At 46.0% G+C, this 13329-nt stretch overlaps 1 protein-coding gene across 1 annotated transcript in view; it reads right to left on the bottom strand.

Annotated features, from left to right (window-relative positions):
- Positions 1 to 3692: 3692 nt before the first annotated feature.
- The window catches only part of USP9X (ubiquitin specific peptidase 9 X-linked), a 316211-nt gene continuing 306574 nt past the window's right edge, over positions 3693 to 13329 (bottom strand). Inside the window, 1 exon segment of the mRNA XM_040338099.1 lies at positions 3693 to 6679. Coding sequence (XP_040194033.1) covers positions 6515 to 6679 — 165 coding nt within the window. The 3' untranslated portion in view covers positions 3693 to 6514.

The raw sequence follows: 13329 nt of genomic DNA on the forward strand, positions 1-13329 counted from the left end.
AAACCAATTGGAGTAAAAAAAACAAAAACCCTGAAACCGTTCCCTTGAAGGAACCGGTATAATCACTTCCCTGACAGGGCCACCCGGCGTACCGAAGGAGGCTGGAAGGAAAAATCTGTTTGGTGGACAAGAGAGAAACTATCTTATACCCCGAGGAAACTACCTTGCAAACCCAGTGATTGGAAAGAGGGATCTCTACCGAGCCGCGCATCCGCAAAGTCAGCCCCCCCACCCAAGTGTCTGGCGGGGGCAGACCTACATGCAGAAGCAGGCTTGTTGGGCTTGCAGTACCAGGTGCGCTTTTTGATCTACAGCGAGCGCCTTAGCACCCTGGAAAACGTTTTCCTGCCGCACCTGGGGGCGAAAAAAATCGCTTGGGGGAGGTAAAGGAGGGACCCTGCTTATGACGAGGCTCCTTACCCTTCCCAGATTGCTGGAGCAGAGTGCTCTTGCCCCCTGTAGCATCTATAATGATGTCAACCAGGGACTCCCCAAAAGGCCGTACACCCTTCAAAGGTAAGTCCTCCTAAGGACCCTTTAGAGGTTTGGTCCGCAGACCAACACTTTAGCCACACAAGGTGGCATAGTACCACCGCAGAGGCCCTGGAGAGCAAGGGGAGCGTATCCAGGGCCAATTCACAGACAAACTGCAGGCCCTGCACTAACTGGTCAGCCAGACCCACACAGAGCTCAGGAGCATTATGCGGCTCCAGCTCCTGCAGCAGGGACTTAGCCTGCTCGGTAATTGTCTGCGACACTAGAGCTCCGGCCAAAACCGGTCTCACTGCCGACCCCACTACTGTGAACATGGAGCGGGCCACAGCCTCAGCTCTCCTATCTGTGGGGTCCATAAAGGCGGGAGCCCCTTCCATAGGTAACGTGGTAGACTTGTTCAGTCTAGACACAGGGGGGTCCGCTGACGGAGGACTTTTTTTTTTTTTAAAGTCTTCCTCAAGAGGATAACGGACTGCAAAGTATTTTGGTACATCAAAAACTTTCTGGGGCCGATCCCATTCCTTTTATAATATTTTGTCCAGGTAAGGAACACAAGGAAACACTTTTGCGGTGCGGGGCGGCGTGCGGTACCCAAAAGGGACCGGCGTCTCTGATGTCTCCACCGTCCTCAAGTTTTTGAGTATCCCGCACCGCAGTGATAAGAGCTCCAACAAAACGCCTTATCAAGCGCTGACCCTGAAGCAGAGTCATCCTCACTGATCGTGTGGGCTAAGCCTGCAACATCTGACATGACAGAGCCAGCAGCAGGGTCTGGTTCCGTGTCAGAGCCGTCCCCAGAAGCAGGGAGGGGGTTTTTACCCCCCTTCTGGCCGCTTGTCACTTCAATCCTGGCGATAAACGCCTAAGGGACTGCCGTATGGGCTCTACAGAGACCGCAGGGGCACTAAGGGTTAACTCAGGCATGGTTGGGGTAGAATACTCTGTTCAGACTCCATGTTGACCCACCGCTATGCCGCCCTAGTACTGCAAGGCAGAGACCCACAGGTCACCCTCCCGGCCGCAAAACAGCGCAGGGGACCCCCAGGTAACTCACCACCCGGCCAGGCTGAAGCGCTGAGAGTGCTGTCCGCTCTGCACCGTCCCTCAGGAAGCAATTTGCGGGCTGCAAAATGGCAGCCATACACGTGTTTAAAGCAACAGTGACACAGCAGAAAACACAGCCCAGCACACACAGCAACTCCAGTACAACAAATGAATAAGAAGGGAGAAGCTGCTGCTCCAGGTGAGCACACCTGAGCAATCAATGTCCTCTCAGAAACAGGTGGGTGCCTGCAATGCACGAGGCAAAAACTTGAAGGCAGGGTATGGACAGCCGCACACCAATGAATCTTAAAAAAGTAAGCCTTTAATGGTGAAAAAGGAAAAAGGCACTACAAAAAATTAATAGCACCACACAGCAGCACAGCCCCCGTAATGACAGAGCCCCAGGCGGACCCCCCCCCCCTTACAGCCGCCACCCAGCATGGGGGAGGGAGGGAGATAGGAAAGCAGGGCGGACCCTCATTCGACCTCCCCAGGAAAGCACCAGCCATACCACCTTGCCAGGGCAAGGGGCCACTACTTACCCGTCCTGCGACCACTGGCTGGAGGCATTCCGGACAGAACCAACGTCCGCTAAACGGCATTGGCTGTCGGCCAGACACACAGTGACAAAGCCATAGAGACCGGTTATGAGTAGTTCCCCGGCCACCCCTGGAGCAACGGGGCAGGTCGTGGACGAGAGCTGAGCTGAGGGCTGGCACACGCTCGATGGCCGAGCATGGGGGGACTACAAGGATCAAGATTCAGTCGGCAGTTGATAGATAGATCTCAGGATCAAAAAATGCAGGAACAAAACGAAATAAAAGCGAGAAAAAAAAAAAAAAAATCGCAAAAAAATTGCAGAATACATGGTCTCCAGCAAGGCCATGTCTACTCCTGACGCTAGGCAGACAAAAACTGGAGCTGCTGAGTCAGAGAGTGGGTTATACCCGGGGGACCACGGCCCCTGGGAGGAGCTGTACTGAAAAGTGTTTTAACACTTGAAGTGCTGTTTTTCTGCCTAGTCTCACCTGGAGGGAAATGGATATAATACCCTAAGGTCAATTGCTGCTGTGTACGTCCATGAACGGAAGAGAAAATCCTGCAGCCAACTCAACATGTAGCGCCAAGTTAAGTGACCTATGCAGAATCCAGTGGCTGAAGCAATACAGGCTGTCCCCACAGCTTGAGGTCTGGGTATGGCTCCCATGGCTTTACTGAGGTGGCACTGATTGGAATGCACTTCTGTAGACAGTTAGGTTATCACTGCTTGTGCGAACAGCCACAAATAGCCCCAATCGCCGACAGCCTGTCAAAGTGCACAGGCTCAACGGCTGCAGCAAGCCACTAGCAGCAGTCAAACCCCAGCAACAGAAATCCGTAGATTCCTGTTGCTGCGATTTGCACCGTGGAAAAACACCCATGCGAATGTAACCTAATATCTTCTAAAAAGTAAGTGTCAGCAACACTTGTTTTTGTATCCTCCCCCTTCATGACTTTCAGGATTTGGAGAAGCAGATGTCAATTATTCATTTTGCCTGACCGATGAATCTTTGCTCTAGTACCATAATTTTTTTAGACAACCTTTTTATTTGCAAATAAAGCCCCAAAAATATGCAGCACACATTTTGCTGGTGACCAGCAATAGCTTTTGGCTTTCTGATAAAAAAAAAATATATATTATATTATATATATATATATATATATATATATATATATATATATATATATATATATATATATATATATATATATATATATATATATATATATATATAAAGGATGCATCTCTTCGTCTGGCAAATCCAATATGAGGATGGGGAGCAGAACTAGACACAGATTGCAGTTTTATTCAAAATTATTTTCTTTCATTGTAGAGTCTGGATGTTACAGTAGTCACAATAACGCTGGCTTGTTTCTGATCATTTCTATAGGACTATGACCATCTGAAGTCTTGTATACATGCTTTGACCACACACACACACATTAAAAATAATAATGTAGATTATGCTTTTCATAACAGATCTACTGTGCAGTCATGAAGTCATTATTCACTCACATTAGGCAATCTACTTTCTACCCACACCATTAATACATGTCACTATGTCGAATGAATAAACCAGTCCTTAAAATTACAAAGCACTTCTCAAAATATAACAAATGCAAATTACACTTTATTTTATTTTATCAACATGACAGTTCTTGTGATAGACTGCTGAATGTTTTTGGACCAACTGTCTTCTTCAATGTGGACAGAAAAGTTTTCCTCTTTGTTGCATATCATTTTGTTGCTGTCTATTCTCTAAATGCATTACTGGCATTCAGATTCTACTGTAAATGTAAAGCTTTTAAAAACCGGAGAACTTATGTATTGTGTATCTTGTAGCAGCAGTGAAAAGATGATATACAGTGCCATTGTAACACATTGAAAGTATTGCAGCTAAAGTATTAGGTCTATACAAACAAAAAAAAAATGCACATCTTAAGCTAGACTATAGGAATAATTAACATTATATAATTTATTTTTACTAGTGTGTGCAACTGGAGGTTTATGACACATATACCGAAATATACCAGCACCAAATAAATTTAAGGCAGAAATAAATTTTGTTCAAGCCATACTGACTGTGGCAATCAAGTTTTAAGGGTCCAATTTATCAAAACTTGAGGAAAGAAGAGGGCCCATGCTCTTGGCAATCCGATTTCACTTTAAAATTTTCCAGAAATGTTAGCCAAGAGTGATCACTGTGAGCCATTACTACTTTTTTCCTTTAGTTTACATAAACCAGCTTCCTGTGCTCATGCACACATTTGGTTTAACTTCTGAAAACTGGTATAAGCAACTACAATAACCTAAAGCAACCAATAAAGTGTCTGCTTTCAATTTACACATTTTTAAAATGCTAGGAAATTGACTAGTGTGCAATAAGTCCCCATTTACAATCGTCAGAGCACCATTGTTTCTGTAGGTGCCGAAAACAAGTGGAGGGAGATTAATATTAGAGAAACAGGGCAGTATAAAAGAATTGCTTGTCAGTTCAAATCTGAATTCGGTCACATGTAGATATAGCCATACACATGCTTAATAGCTTAAGCAGAGTGGGACAAAATCTATTTGCACATATTTGTAAAACAGTAAAATATACACAATAAAAAAAAAAAAAGAAAAAAAAAAGGAGAACTTTTTCTTTTGAAAAGATCACCCCAACTGTGTATATATTATTGCTACAAGTATAATCCAGGTTTATGTAGGTACATACGCTATACTAACCTATACATAGGGGTTTAAATATATGCAGATTAATCTAGTGCCAGTTATGGTGTAGGGGTCAGAAGTATGAAAAAATATATATATATATATATAAATAAATAGCAAACATAATAAATTGGCCTTCAACTATTATACAGGTATTCATGCAATAAGAAAAACAGGACAATTCAGTTCTTCTTAAATCAAATTCTATTTGTGAATTCAGCAAAATAATTTCTATAAAATAAAACAGCAAAATATTTAAATATTATAGAATGGGCTGTATCTGTTTCTGTAGGGAGTATTTGGTTTTTAGACATGTCCAAAAATACACACATTCAAGTTACCAATTATTTTTTTCATTTAAATACAGTATTTACTAATGCTTTCCTTGAAATTCATAAAACATATTTTGCCAGGAATCATGCGACCTCCAAACTGTCTGCAACTAACCAGTAGTTCTTAATGTTCAGTCCCTGCTTATTAAATGTTAAATATTTTTTTTTTCTTTTTTGTACACAGTTGATTAAGGACTACAAGACAAATCTAATTTCAAGTAGATCTGTTGTACACTGAGCAAATACCACCAGTTTTTACCCAGGCAGTGGTACTCACAGGTGTAAAAAAACTGTCACAGGCCTTCACGTTATTGAGATGCAGTATAAGAGAAGGAAGAAGTATCAGACCAAATGCCTAGAATAAGCTTACCAAAAAGGAACAAAACAAGCACACAAAATACCATCTATTATGTTTCCAAGATCCTGGCATAGCAATTGTTGCATATTTGTTTGTCGTATTCCTCCATCTTGTGTTAATTATTGAAACCCAAGCATCATTTATCATACAGGCAATTTTCAAATATTACAAATGGACACATGTGCAACTCAATTCTAAATCCCCACTGCCCAAGTTTGTCCCCAATTTTAAACTTAAGGTCTATATAAAAAACAAAAACAAACAAAAAAGAAAGAAAAACCTCAACAGTGCAACTGTTTTTAGATCATGGCATTTTGTCCTCATTAACCCTCCCACAACCCCTATGTCTGGCTACACTCTCCTGGCGTGAAGCCATGCTATATGTTACAGCAGAACAATAGTAAATCTAGTATGCGTATGAGAAGGCAATAAAATAAATTTTAAAAACAAATGATACATTATCACTTGTCCACATTGACCAGAAAGTGAATAGGTTACCAGCTTTCAAAGTTGTTCAGAGAAAATTGTAGTTGTGGATAGTTCACTGCAACTATTTTTGCGGTTGGCTTGGCAACTGCTGTAAAGATTGCCTTGGCAAAAAAAAAAATGTAGAGCAGAAGGTACAGTTCAGGAAACTAAAAGGTTGTTTTTTTTCTGGAAATTTTGTTTGTTTTTTTAATTTTTTTGTAAATACGTAAACTTCATCAAGCCCCGAAAAAAAACAAAAAAAAAAAGTCTTGCTTAAGAATTAACAGTCAAACATTAATATACTATGTACACCTTTGCCATTTACACAGTAGCATCAGGCCGTTTATTACAAAACACTATACACTTTCCACTGCAGGCGGGTTATATATTGACAGCAAGTTTCTGCAGATAAGACAGTGAATAGACTCTCCACTCCACGTTGATTAGGAATAGTTTTTTTTTTTTCGTTTTCTAGTTTTAAATATTAGCCAGACACAAAGGAAGGTTGGACTGTAAGGCCTGGGTGCACAGTCTCGGAGGAGTTAAGTAAAATAATGAGATTCACTAATCTTTAGTTTGAATTAAGGGGACATCTTCACTGCCTTCAAATTCTTCTGGTGCTCGCTGGCCTGCCCGCTGAGGATTGGGATTAGGATTAGGATTAGGATTGGGATTGTTCATGTGGTGTGCTGCTGGGCCGGTATATGGTTGTCCATGCAAATGGTTATTCTGTAAAGCATAATAAAAATATTTTATACCACATCATCATTAGTTGCAAAAACTAAACAAATTTAATCAAGTACATTCCTTTGCATGCTTTCCAAGGTATAAAGTGGAAGGAAAGGCTTGCTTTCAATAAACTCCATGCAATCAGTTTCACCATACTAGTACACATATAGGCAATAGGTGTAAAAGATGTGCGTCGCTCCTGCAAGCCAAAGCAAGGCTAGGAGGAGCTGAAGCACATTGCTGTTAAAGCACTCATGAATGAAGATGACCTGACAGATGGTGCTGGGCGAACAAAGCAATGCTGGGGGTAGGGCTAGCTAGATCTGTGCTGTGATTCATACCCAGACACCGACTGTGGTTCGAAGAAGTGCGGCTGAGCAGCCACATTTGGCTGTACTGGCATACCATTGTCTGTAAAGCTTAGGAGGATTTACGGTTGTCTAGATTAGAACGGTTTCCAATCCGCATTACAATAATGCATACTGTAAAAGTTTTAGTTATACAAACTAACCAAGGGCAGGTTTTAATTTTTAACTGGAATACCGCTTTAATGGATAAATAGATCTGGGTTACATGAATGAGGAAGATCTGTATGCAACACAGTGATGAAGGTAGTTTCAAGAACAGCTAATGTAATAACTGGTTTTAATGTTGCTTAGTAGAACTGGCCATTTCTTTGTGGATGTTGTGGTCTAAAAAAAAAAAAAGTTTACATATTTGCCTGACATAGGAAATAAGGCTAAGCAACACTCATCAATTTCATGCCTTTCCCTAGTAAAAGCACCCCCCCCCCCCACTACACTGAATCACAGGCTATGCACAGAGTTAACCACTTCCCAGTCAGTTTTTTTAAACCTGGTGATCACAGAGCACACTGCTCAGGGGGCGCGCATGCAGCTCATGTACGGAAGAACGTCAAATGACGGCCTCCTGGCAATAAAGGTTTGGGCTGTAGCGGTCATTCGGCTATAGCGCAGACAGGAAGCGGTTAAGTAATGCAGTGCCGCATCGCAAAAAATGGCCTGATCATGAAGGGGGGGTGAAAAAATAAGATTTTATACTCACCGCACAATTTCATGGACGGATACAGCCTTAATCTTGACAAAGTGGGTATTAGCCTTCCCTTAAAAGTGACTAGGCAGAAACTTCTAGTAAATGTTTACACACCCTACAGCCCCGCCCAGGGCCCTCTGGGTATAACCCCTTTTCTCTGCATCTCACAGATCAGTTTGTCAAAAAGCAGTACAAACATAAAAGGAGGGGTGGGTGCTGTGTCCGTCCATGAACTCGGAGAAAGATTTTACGGTGAGTATAAAATCTTATTTTCTCTTTCGTTCATGGACGGACACAGCCTTAATCTTGACAAAGTGGGACGTCCCAAAGCAGTGTAAAAAACAAAACAAAAAACACGAGGGGTGGGAACAGCATAAATTTAAACTTCACCCCAAAACGAAGCAGAGCTCCTCAACTGGGGAGATGCAACTCTAAACAGCCGCCTGCAAAACTTTGCGGCCGAAATAAGCATCCGAAGATGCACTCACAACAACCTTGTAGAATTTAGTGAAAGTGTGAACGGACAACCAAGTTGCTGCCTTACACACCTGGGAAACAGACGCTTGATGTTGGAAAGCCCAAGAGGCACCTATTGCCCTGGTCGAATGCGCCGTAAGAGGAAAGGGGGGCGCCCAACCCTTTATGGCGTAAGCCTGAATCACTATCTGTCGGATCCACCTTGAGATGGTGGCCGACGAGACTGCTAGGCCCCTCTTGGGACCAGCCACTGAAACAATGAGTCTGACCCCGGAATGGAGCAGTAGCAGATAAGTATACTCTCAGAGCTCGGACAACGTCCAAGGAATGCAACGCCACCTCTCTAGGGTGCGACCAATGAGGACACAAGGATGGAAGTACAATGTCTTAATTGAGATGGACACCGAGACTACCTTCGGTAGAAAGGAAAGCTGCGGACGCAGCACCACCTTATCCTTGTAGAAGATCAGATAGGGAGCCTTGCATGACAAGACTGCCAGCTCAGAAACTCGTCTGACGTGACCGCCACCAAAAAGACCACCTTCTGAGAAAGTGTCAACAAGGGAATCTCCCTGATGTCTTCAAACAGTGGTTTCTGAAGCACAGAGGACCAAATTCAAGTCCCACGGAGGTAGCGGAGGACGGACCAGAGGGGCCAAATGCCAAACCCCCTGTACAAATGTTCTCACTAGAGAGTGAGCCGCTAGGGGTCGCTGAAAAAAAAAACAGGCAGGGCAGATATCTGCCCCTTAATCGTGCTTAACGCAAGCCTTTGGTCCACCCCACGCTGTAAGAACAACAGGACTCTGGAACCAAATAAGTCCGTGGATTCCACTTAATTTCCTCCCAAAGGGCTAATTAAGCTTTCCAAGTGCGATGGTAAATCCTCCTAGAGGAAAACTTTCTAGCCTTCCTCATGGTAGGAATCACAGATTTCTATAGGCCCCGGTCTCTTAGTACCTAGCTTTTAATAGCCATGCCGTTAAAGCCAGCGACTGTAAAGCAGGATGCAGTATGGGACCTTGTGACCGCAGGTCCTCTCTCAGCGGTAGACACCAAGGGACGTCTGCTACCAGACGCACTAGATCGGCGTACCAAGGACGCCAAGGCCAATCCGGAGCAATTAGGATCATTGGAATCCCCTCTGCCTCCAGATTAGTCAGTACTGACTCCACGGTGCCACTAACGCATCTGTTGCCTCTGCCCATGGGTCTCTTGACCTGGCCACAAACCTCAATACCTTCTGATTGAGTCGGGATGCCAGGAGACCTACGTCTGTGTACCCCATCTCTGGCAAAGGAGCTGAAACTCATCCGGGTGCAGAGACCATTCTCCTTGGTCCAGCATCTGGCGACTCAGGCAGTCTGCCTAACAAATTTCCACACCCGGAATGTATACGGCCGACACGCTCCTTTCTGCCCACCTTAGGATGTGAGCGACCTCTGACGCTGCAGCCAAGCTTCTTGTTCCTCCTTGATGGTTGATATATGCCACTGCTGTGGCGTTGTCCGACTGGATCCTGACTGGACGCCCCTGTAGCCTCTGAGACCATGTGGCGAAGCACAGCCTGATCACCCGAAGTTCCAGGACATTGATCAGAAAGTGGGAATCCTCCGGGGACCAGCGACCCTGGGTCGACTGAACCCCCCAGATCCCCCCCAACTGGTAAGGCTATATTCCGTCGTGATGACTATCCAGTGAAAGGGAAGGAACGACTTTGCAGACAGAAGTGCCGGTGAGGTCAGCCAACAAACAAGGAATCATGGGCACTTGTCCCATCTGGACAGAATTTCCTTCTGTAGCACTCGCGTGTGAGATTGCGCATATGGTACTGCCTCGAAGGAGGCCAACATGAGGCCCAGAACTCGCATGCAAAAGCAGAGTGACGACCATTTCTGGGATGTCAACTGCCACACCGCAGCCCGAAGGGTCTGCAACTTATCCACAGGGAAAAAAAACCTTGCCTCTGAGGAGTCCAGAATCAACCCCAGTCAATACTAGGCGTTGAGTCCGTACCATTACTGACTTCTGAGTGTTCAGTACCCAACCAAAATGTCGGAGGGTTTGACAGGTTAGACACGCTTTCCTCTAATTCTGAGTTCTGAGCTTGAAGTGGCCCTCAGAAGAAGATCGTCCAAGTAGCCCACGATAGTGATGCCACGCTGTCTTAGTGGGGCGAGAATTGGGGCAAACACCTTGGTGCCGATGCCAGGCCAAAGGGGAGAGCCACAAATTGATAGTGGTCTTCCCCCGACCGCAAAACGCAGATATCTCTGATGCTTTGTGCATATGGGGACATGTAAATAGGCATCCCCGATGTCCAAGGATGACAGAAAGTCCCCCGGTTGGAGGGCAGTGACGAAAGAGTGAACAGATTCCATCCGTAATCTTTGTACCTTCACAAAGCAATTGAGGGCCCTGAGGTCCAGAATTGGGCAAACGCCCTCCTTTGGTACTATGAACAGATTTGAGTAAAACCCCTGAAACCGTTCCTGTACTGGGACAACCACACCACGTTTCAGCAGGTCTTAACTGGCCCAAATGGGGCTTCCCGACGAGTCGATTGTAGCTGGAGGGAAAAAAATCTGTTTGGTGGGCAAGATAGAAATTTTATCTTGTACCCCTGAAGAGACTACCTCGCAAACCCACCGGTCGGGGACCTGAGATGTCCACCGGGTCGCAAATTCGCGAAGACGTCCCCCCACCCGAGAGATGGGTGTGGGCAAACCTTCATGCGGACGTAGCCTTGTCTGTAGGTTTGCGAAACCAGGGACGTCTCTGACCCTGAGCAGGTGCTTTATCTGCCTGAGGTCTTTTACCTGCCGCGCTGGGTGGATGAAAAAAAAAAGATTGTGTGCGGTGAGGAAGGGCGTGGCTCCTTCCCCTTTTTGGACTGTGGGAGCAGTGTGCTCTTACCTACTGTGGCATCTTTAATTATGTTATCCAGGGAAGCTCCAAAAAGTATGGTCGCCCTTAAAGGGCAAGTCCATCAGTGCCTTCTTGGAAGATTGGTCCGCAGACCAAATCTTTAACCAAAGTAGACGGCGTAACACCACCGCCTTACTTGAAGCCCTGGCCAGCAGAGGAATAGTGTCCAGGGCTGATTCGCAAACGAACTTTAGGCCTTGTACCAGTTGGTCAGCTAGAGCTACCTCGTTCGGGGAAGCCCAACGTGCTTGTAACCCATTGTGCAGCATCTTTGCCCATTCTGTGGGTGTCTGAGACACCAGGGCCTCAACTATGGTTGGGCGTACAGCCGAACCTACTACCGTATATAGGTTGCGGGTGATCGCCTCAGCCTTCTTGTCCACAGGGACTTTGAAGGCGAGAGACCCCTCCACCGGTATTGTGGTTAGTTTGTTTAGTCTGGACACAGGAGGGTCCATTATCAGGAACGAGGTCCATTTTTTCAAGACACTCTCTTCAAGAGCATAACGCACCACCAGATTTTTAGGGACTGAAAAAACCTTCTGTGGTTTATCCCACTCCTTGTATAAAAGTTTGTCTAAATAAGACACACAAGGAAACACCTTAGCAAGATGGTTGCCTTACGGAACCCAAAAGGGACCAGCGCATCTGCTGCTTCTGCAGACCGCTCTATTTTTTTAGTATCTCGCACTGCAGTGATAAGGTTACTTACTAGAGCCCTATTGCGTGCTGACCTGGGTCCAGAGTCTTCCTCACTGTCTGGGCGATCTTGGTCCGCATCCTCAGATACCTCAGAGCCAGGGTCATGAGCACTAGCGGGACCCGGCTCCACATCCGATTTGTCCCCAGAAGATGGCAGGGGGAGGGGGCGCTTTCTAGCCCCTGTTCTCCCACGTGCTGCTTCCACCTTGGCAACAAAGGCATTTAGGATTGCTGACATAGCGTCCACCGATACCTCAGGTGCAGGGGCATCTATTGCCAGCTCAGGTGTCTCGGGAGAAAAAACTTCTGCTTCTGACGCCATGCTGTCCACACACCTGACACAGGGACTCCCAAACAAGTAACCCACCCTCCTGGCTGCAGCAGAGACAAGTGGTTTCCCCCCCCCCCCAGAGGACTCCCCACCCAGGAACAGTAGTAAGGTCGTTTGCTAGCAGAGCTGCTTCCTCTAGCAGAGTGTCTGTCGATCAGTGCTGCTATGAAGAAGCACTAAGGCATAGTGCGAAACGTCAGCTTTTCTTTTGTTGTGCTGTTTTTTGCTGTGGCATGTATTTTGTGATTTTTAATTAAAGGAGGAGTTTTTTTGGAGTGCGGCTGTCCCAGCTTTTTTCCTTCATCCTAACCAGTGCTGCTTCAAAGCTACGATCGAAGGCTGCTTGTGGGGCGGCTACTTTTGTCTGTTTTTCAGACTGATCAGTCAGCAGCGTGTATCGGTCTGTCTGGGCCGTTTTTAAATGGTCTGAACGATGGTAAAATGACCGCCGATCTGACACTAGAGGCCAACAGCGCATGGGCCACAAAAGCATGGCCGCCAGCGTAGATGAGTGTTGGACCTACAGGAAAATGGCCGCTGAGCGGCAGCTAGAGGCCTAGCCAGCGCGGCCACAGAAAACAACGTTCGTTCACAGCGCCGCCGTATCTGGGAGCCTGGCGCAAAATGCAAAGGCCGCCGAGCGGCCGCTAACAGAAAACCAGTGATCGGTCCAGTGCAGCAGAGTAAATACAGCAGGCAGTACACACAGCAGGAATCACCAAAAACATAGCCGCCAAGCGTCGATAGAGGCCAATACAATGTGGCCATAAGAACATGGCCGCCAGTGCCAGTAAGGCAATACAGCATGGATCACAGCAAAAATGGCCGCCGACAGCATGGAGCAGGACACACAGGTAAGCAGAATCTCTTATGCAGCTTATACACTGATTTAGTGCATGACTTATGGTTCCCCAGGTGAAGCTCCCCAGGAGAACCCTTGCCCCAGCAGCTAGCTCAGAGAGCCTAGGGAGGAGGGAGAAGGGAGGGATAGAGCCCTTTACTCACCTTTCCAGGGATGCCCAGCTCTGTCTTTCTGCTGAAGCAGGGGATTACTACTTACCGTTCATGAGAATTGTGCTGGAAGAATCCTAGACAGACCATCTCCCGCATGGTGACGAGGTGACTGTCGGCCTGGCTGCTGCGACTCGGCCCTATAGAC

Source organism: Rana temporaria, chromosome 2, assembly GCF_905171775.1.
Source record: "Rana temporaria chromosome 2, aRanTem1.1, whole genome shotgun sequence".
NCBI lineage: Eukaryota > Metazoa > Chordata > Amphibia > Anura > Ranidae > Rana > Rana temporaria.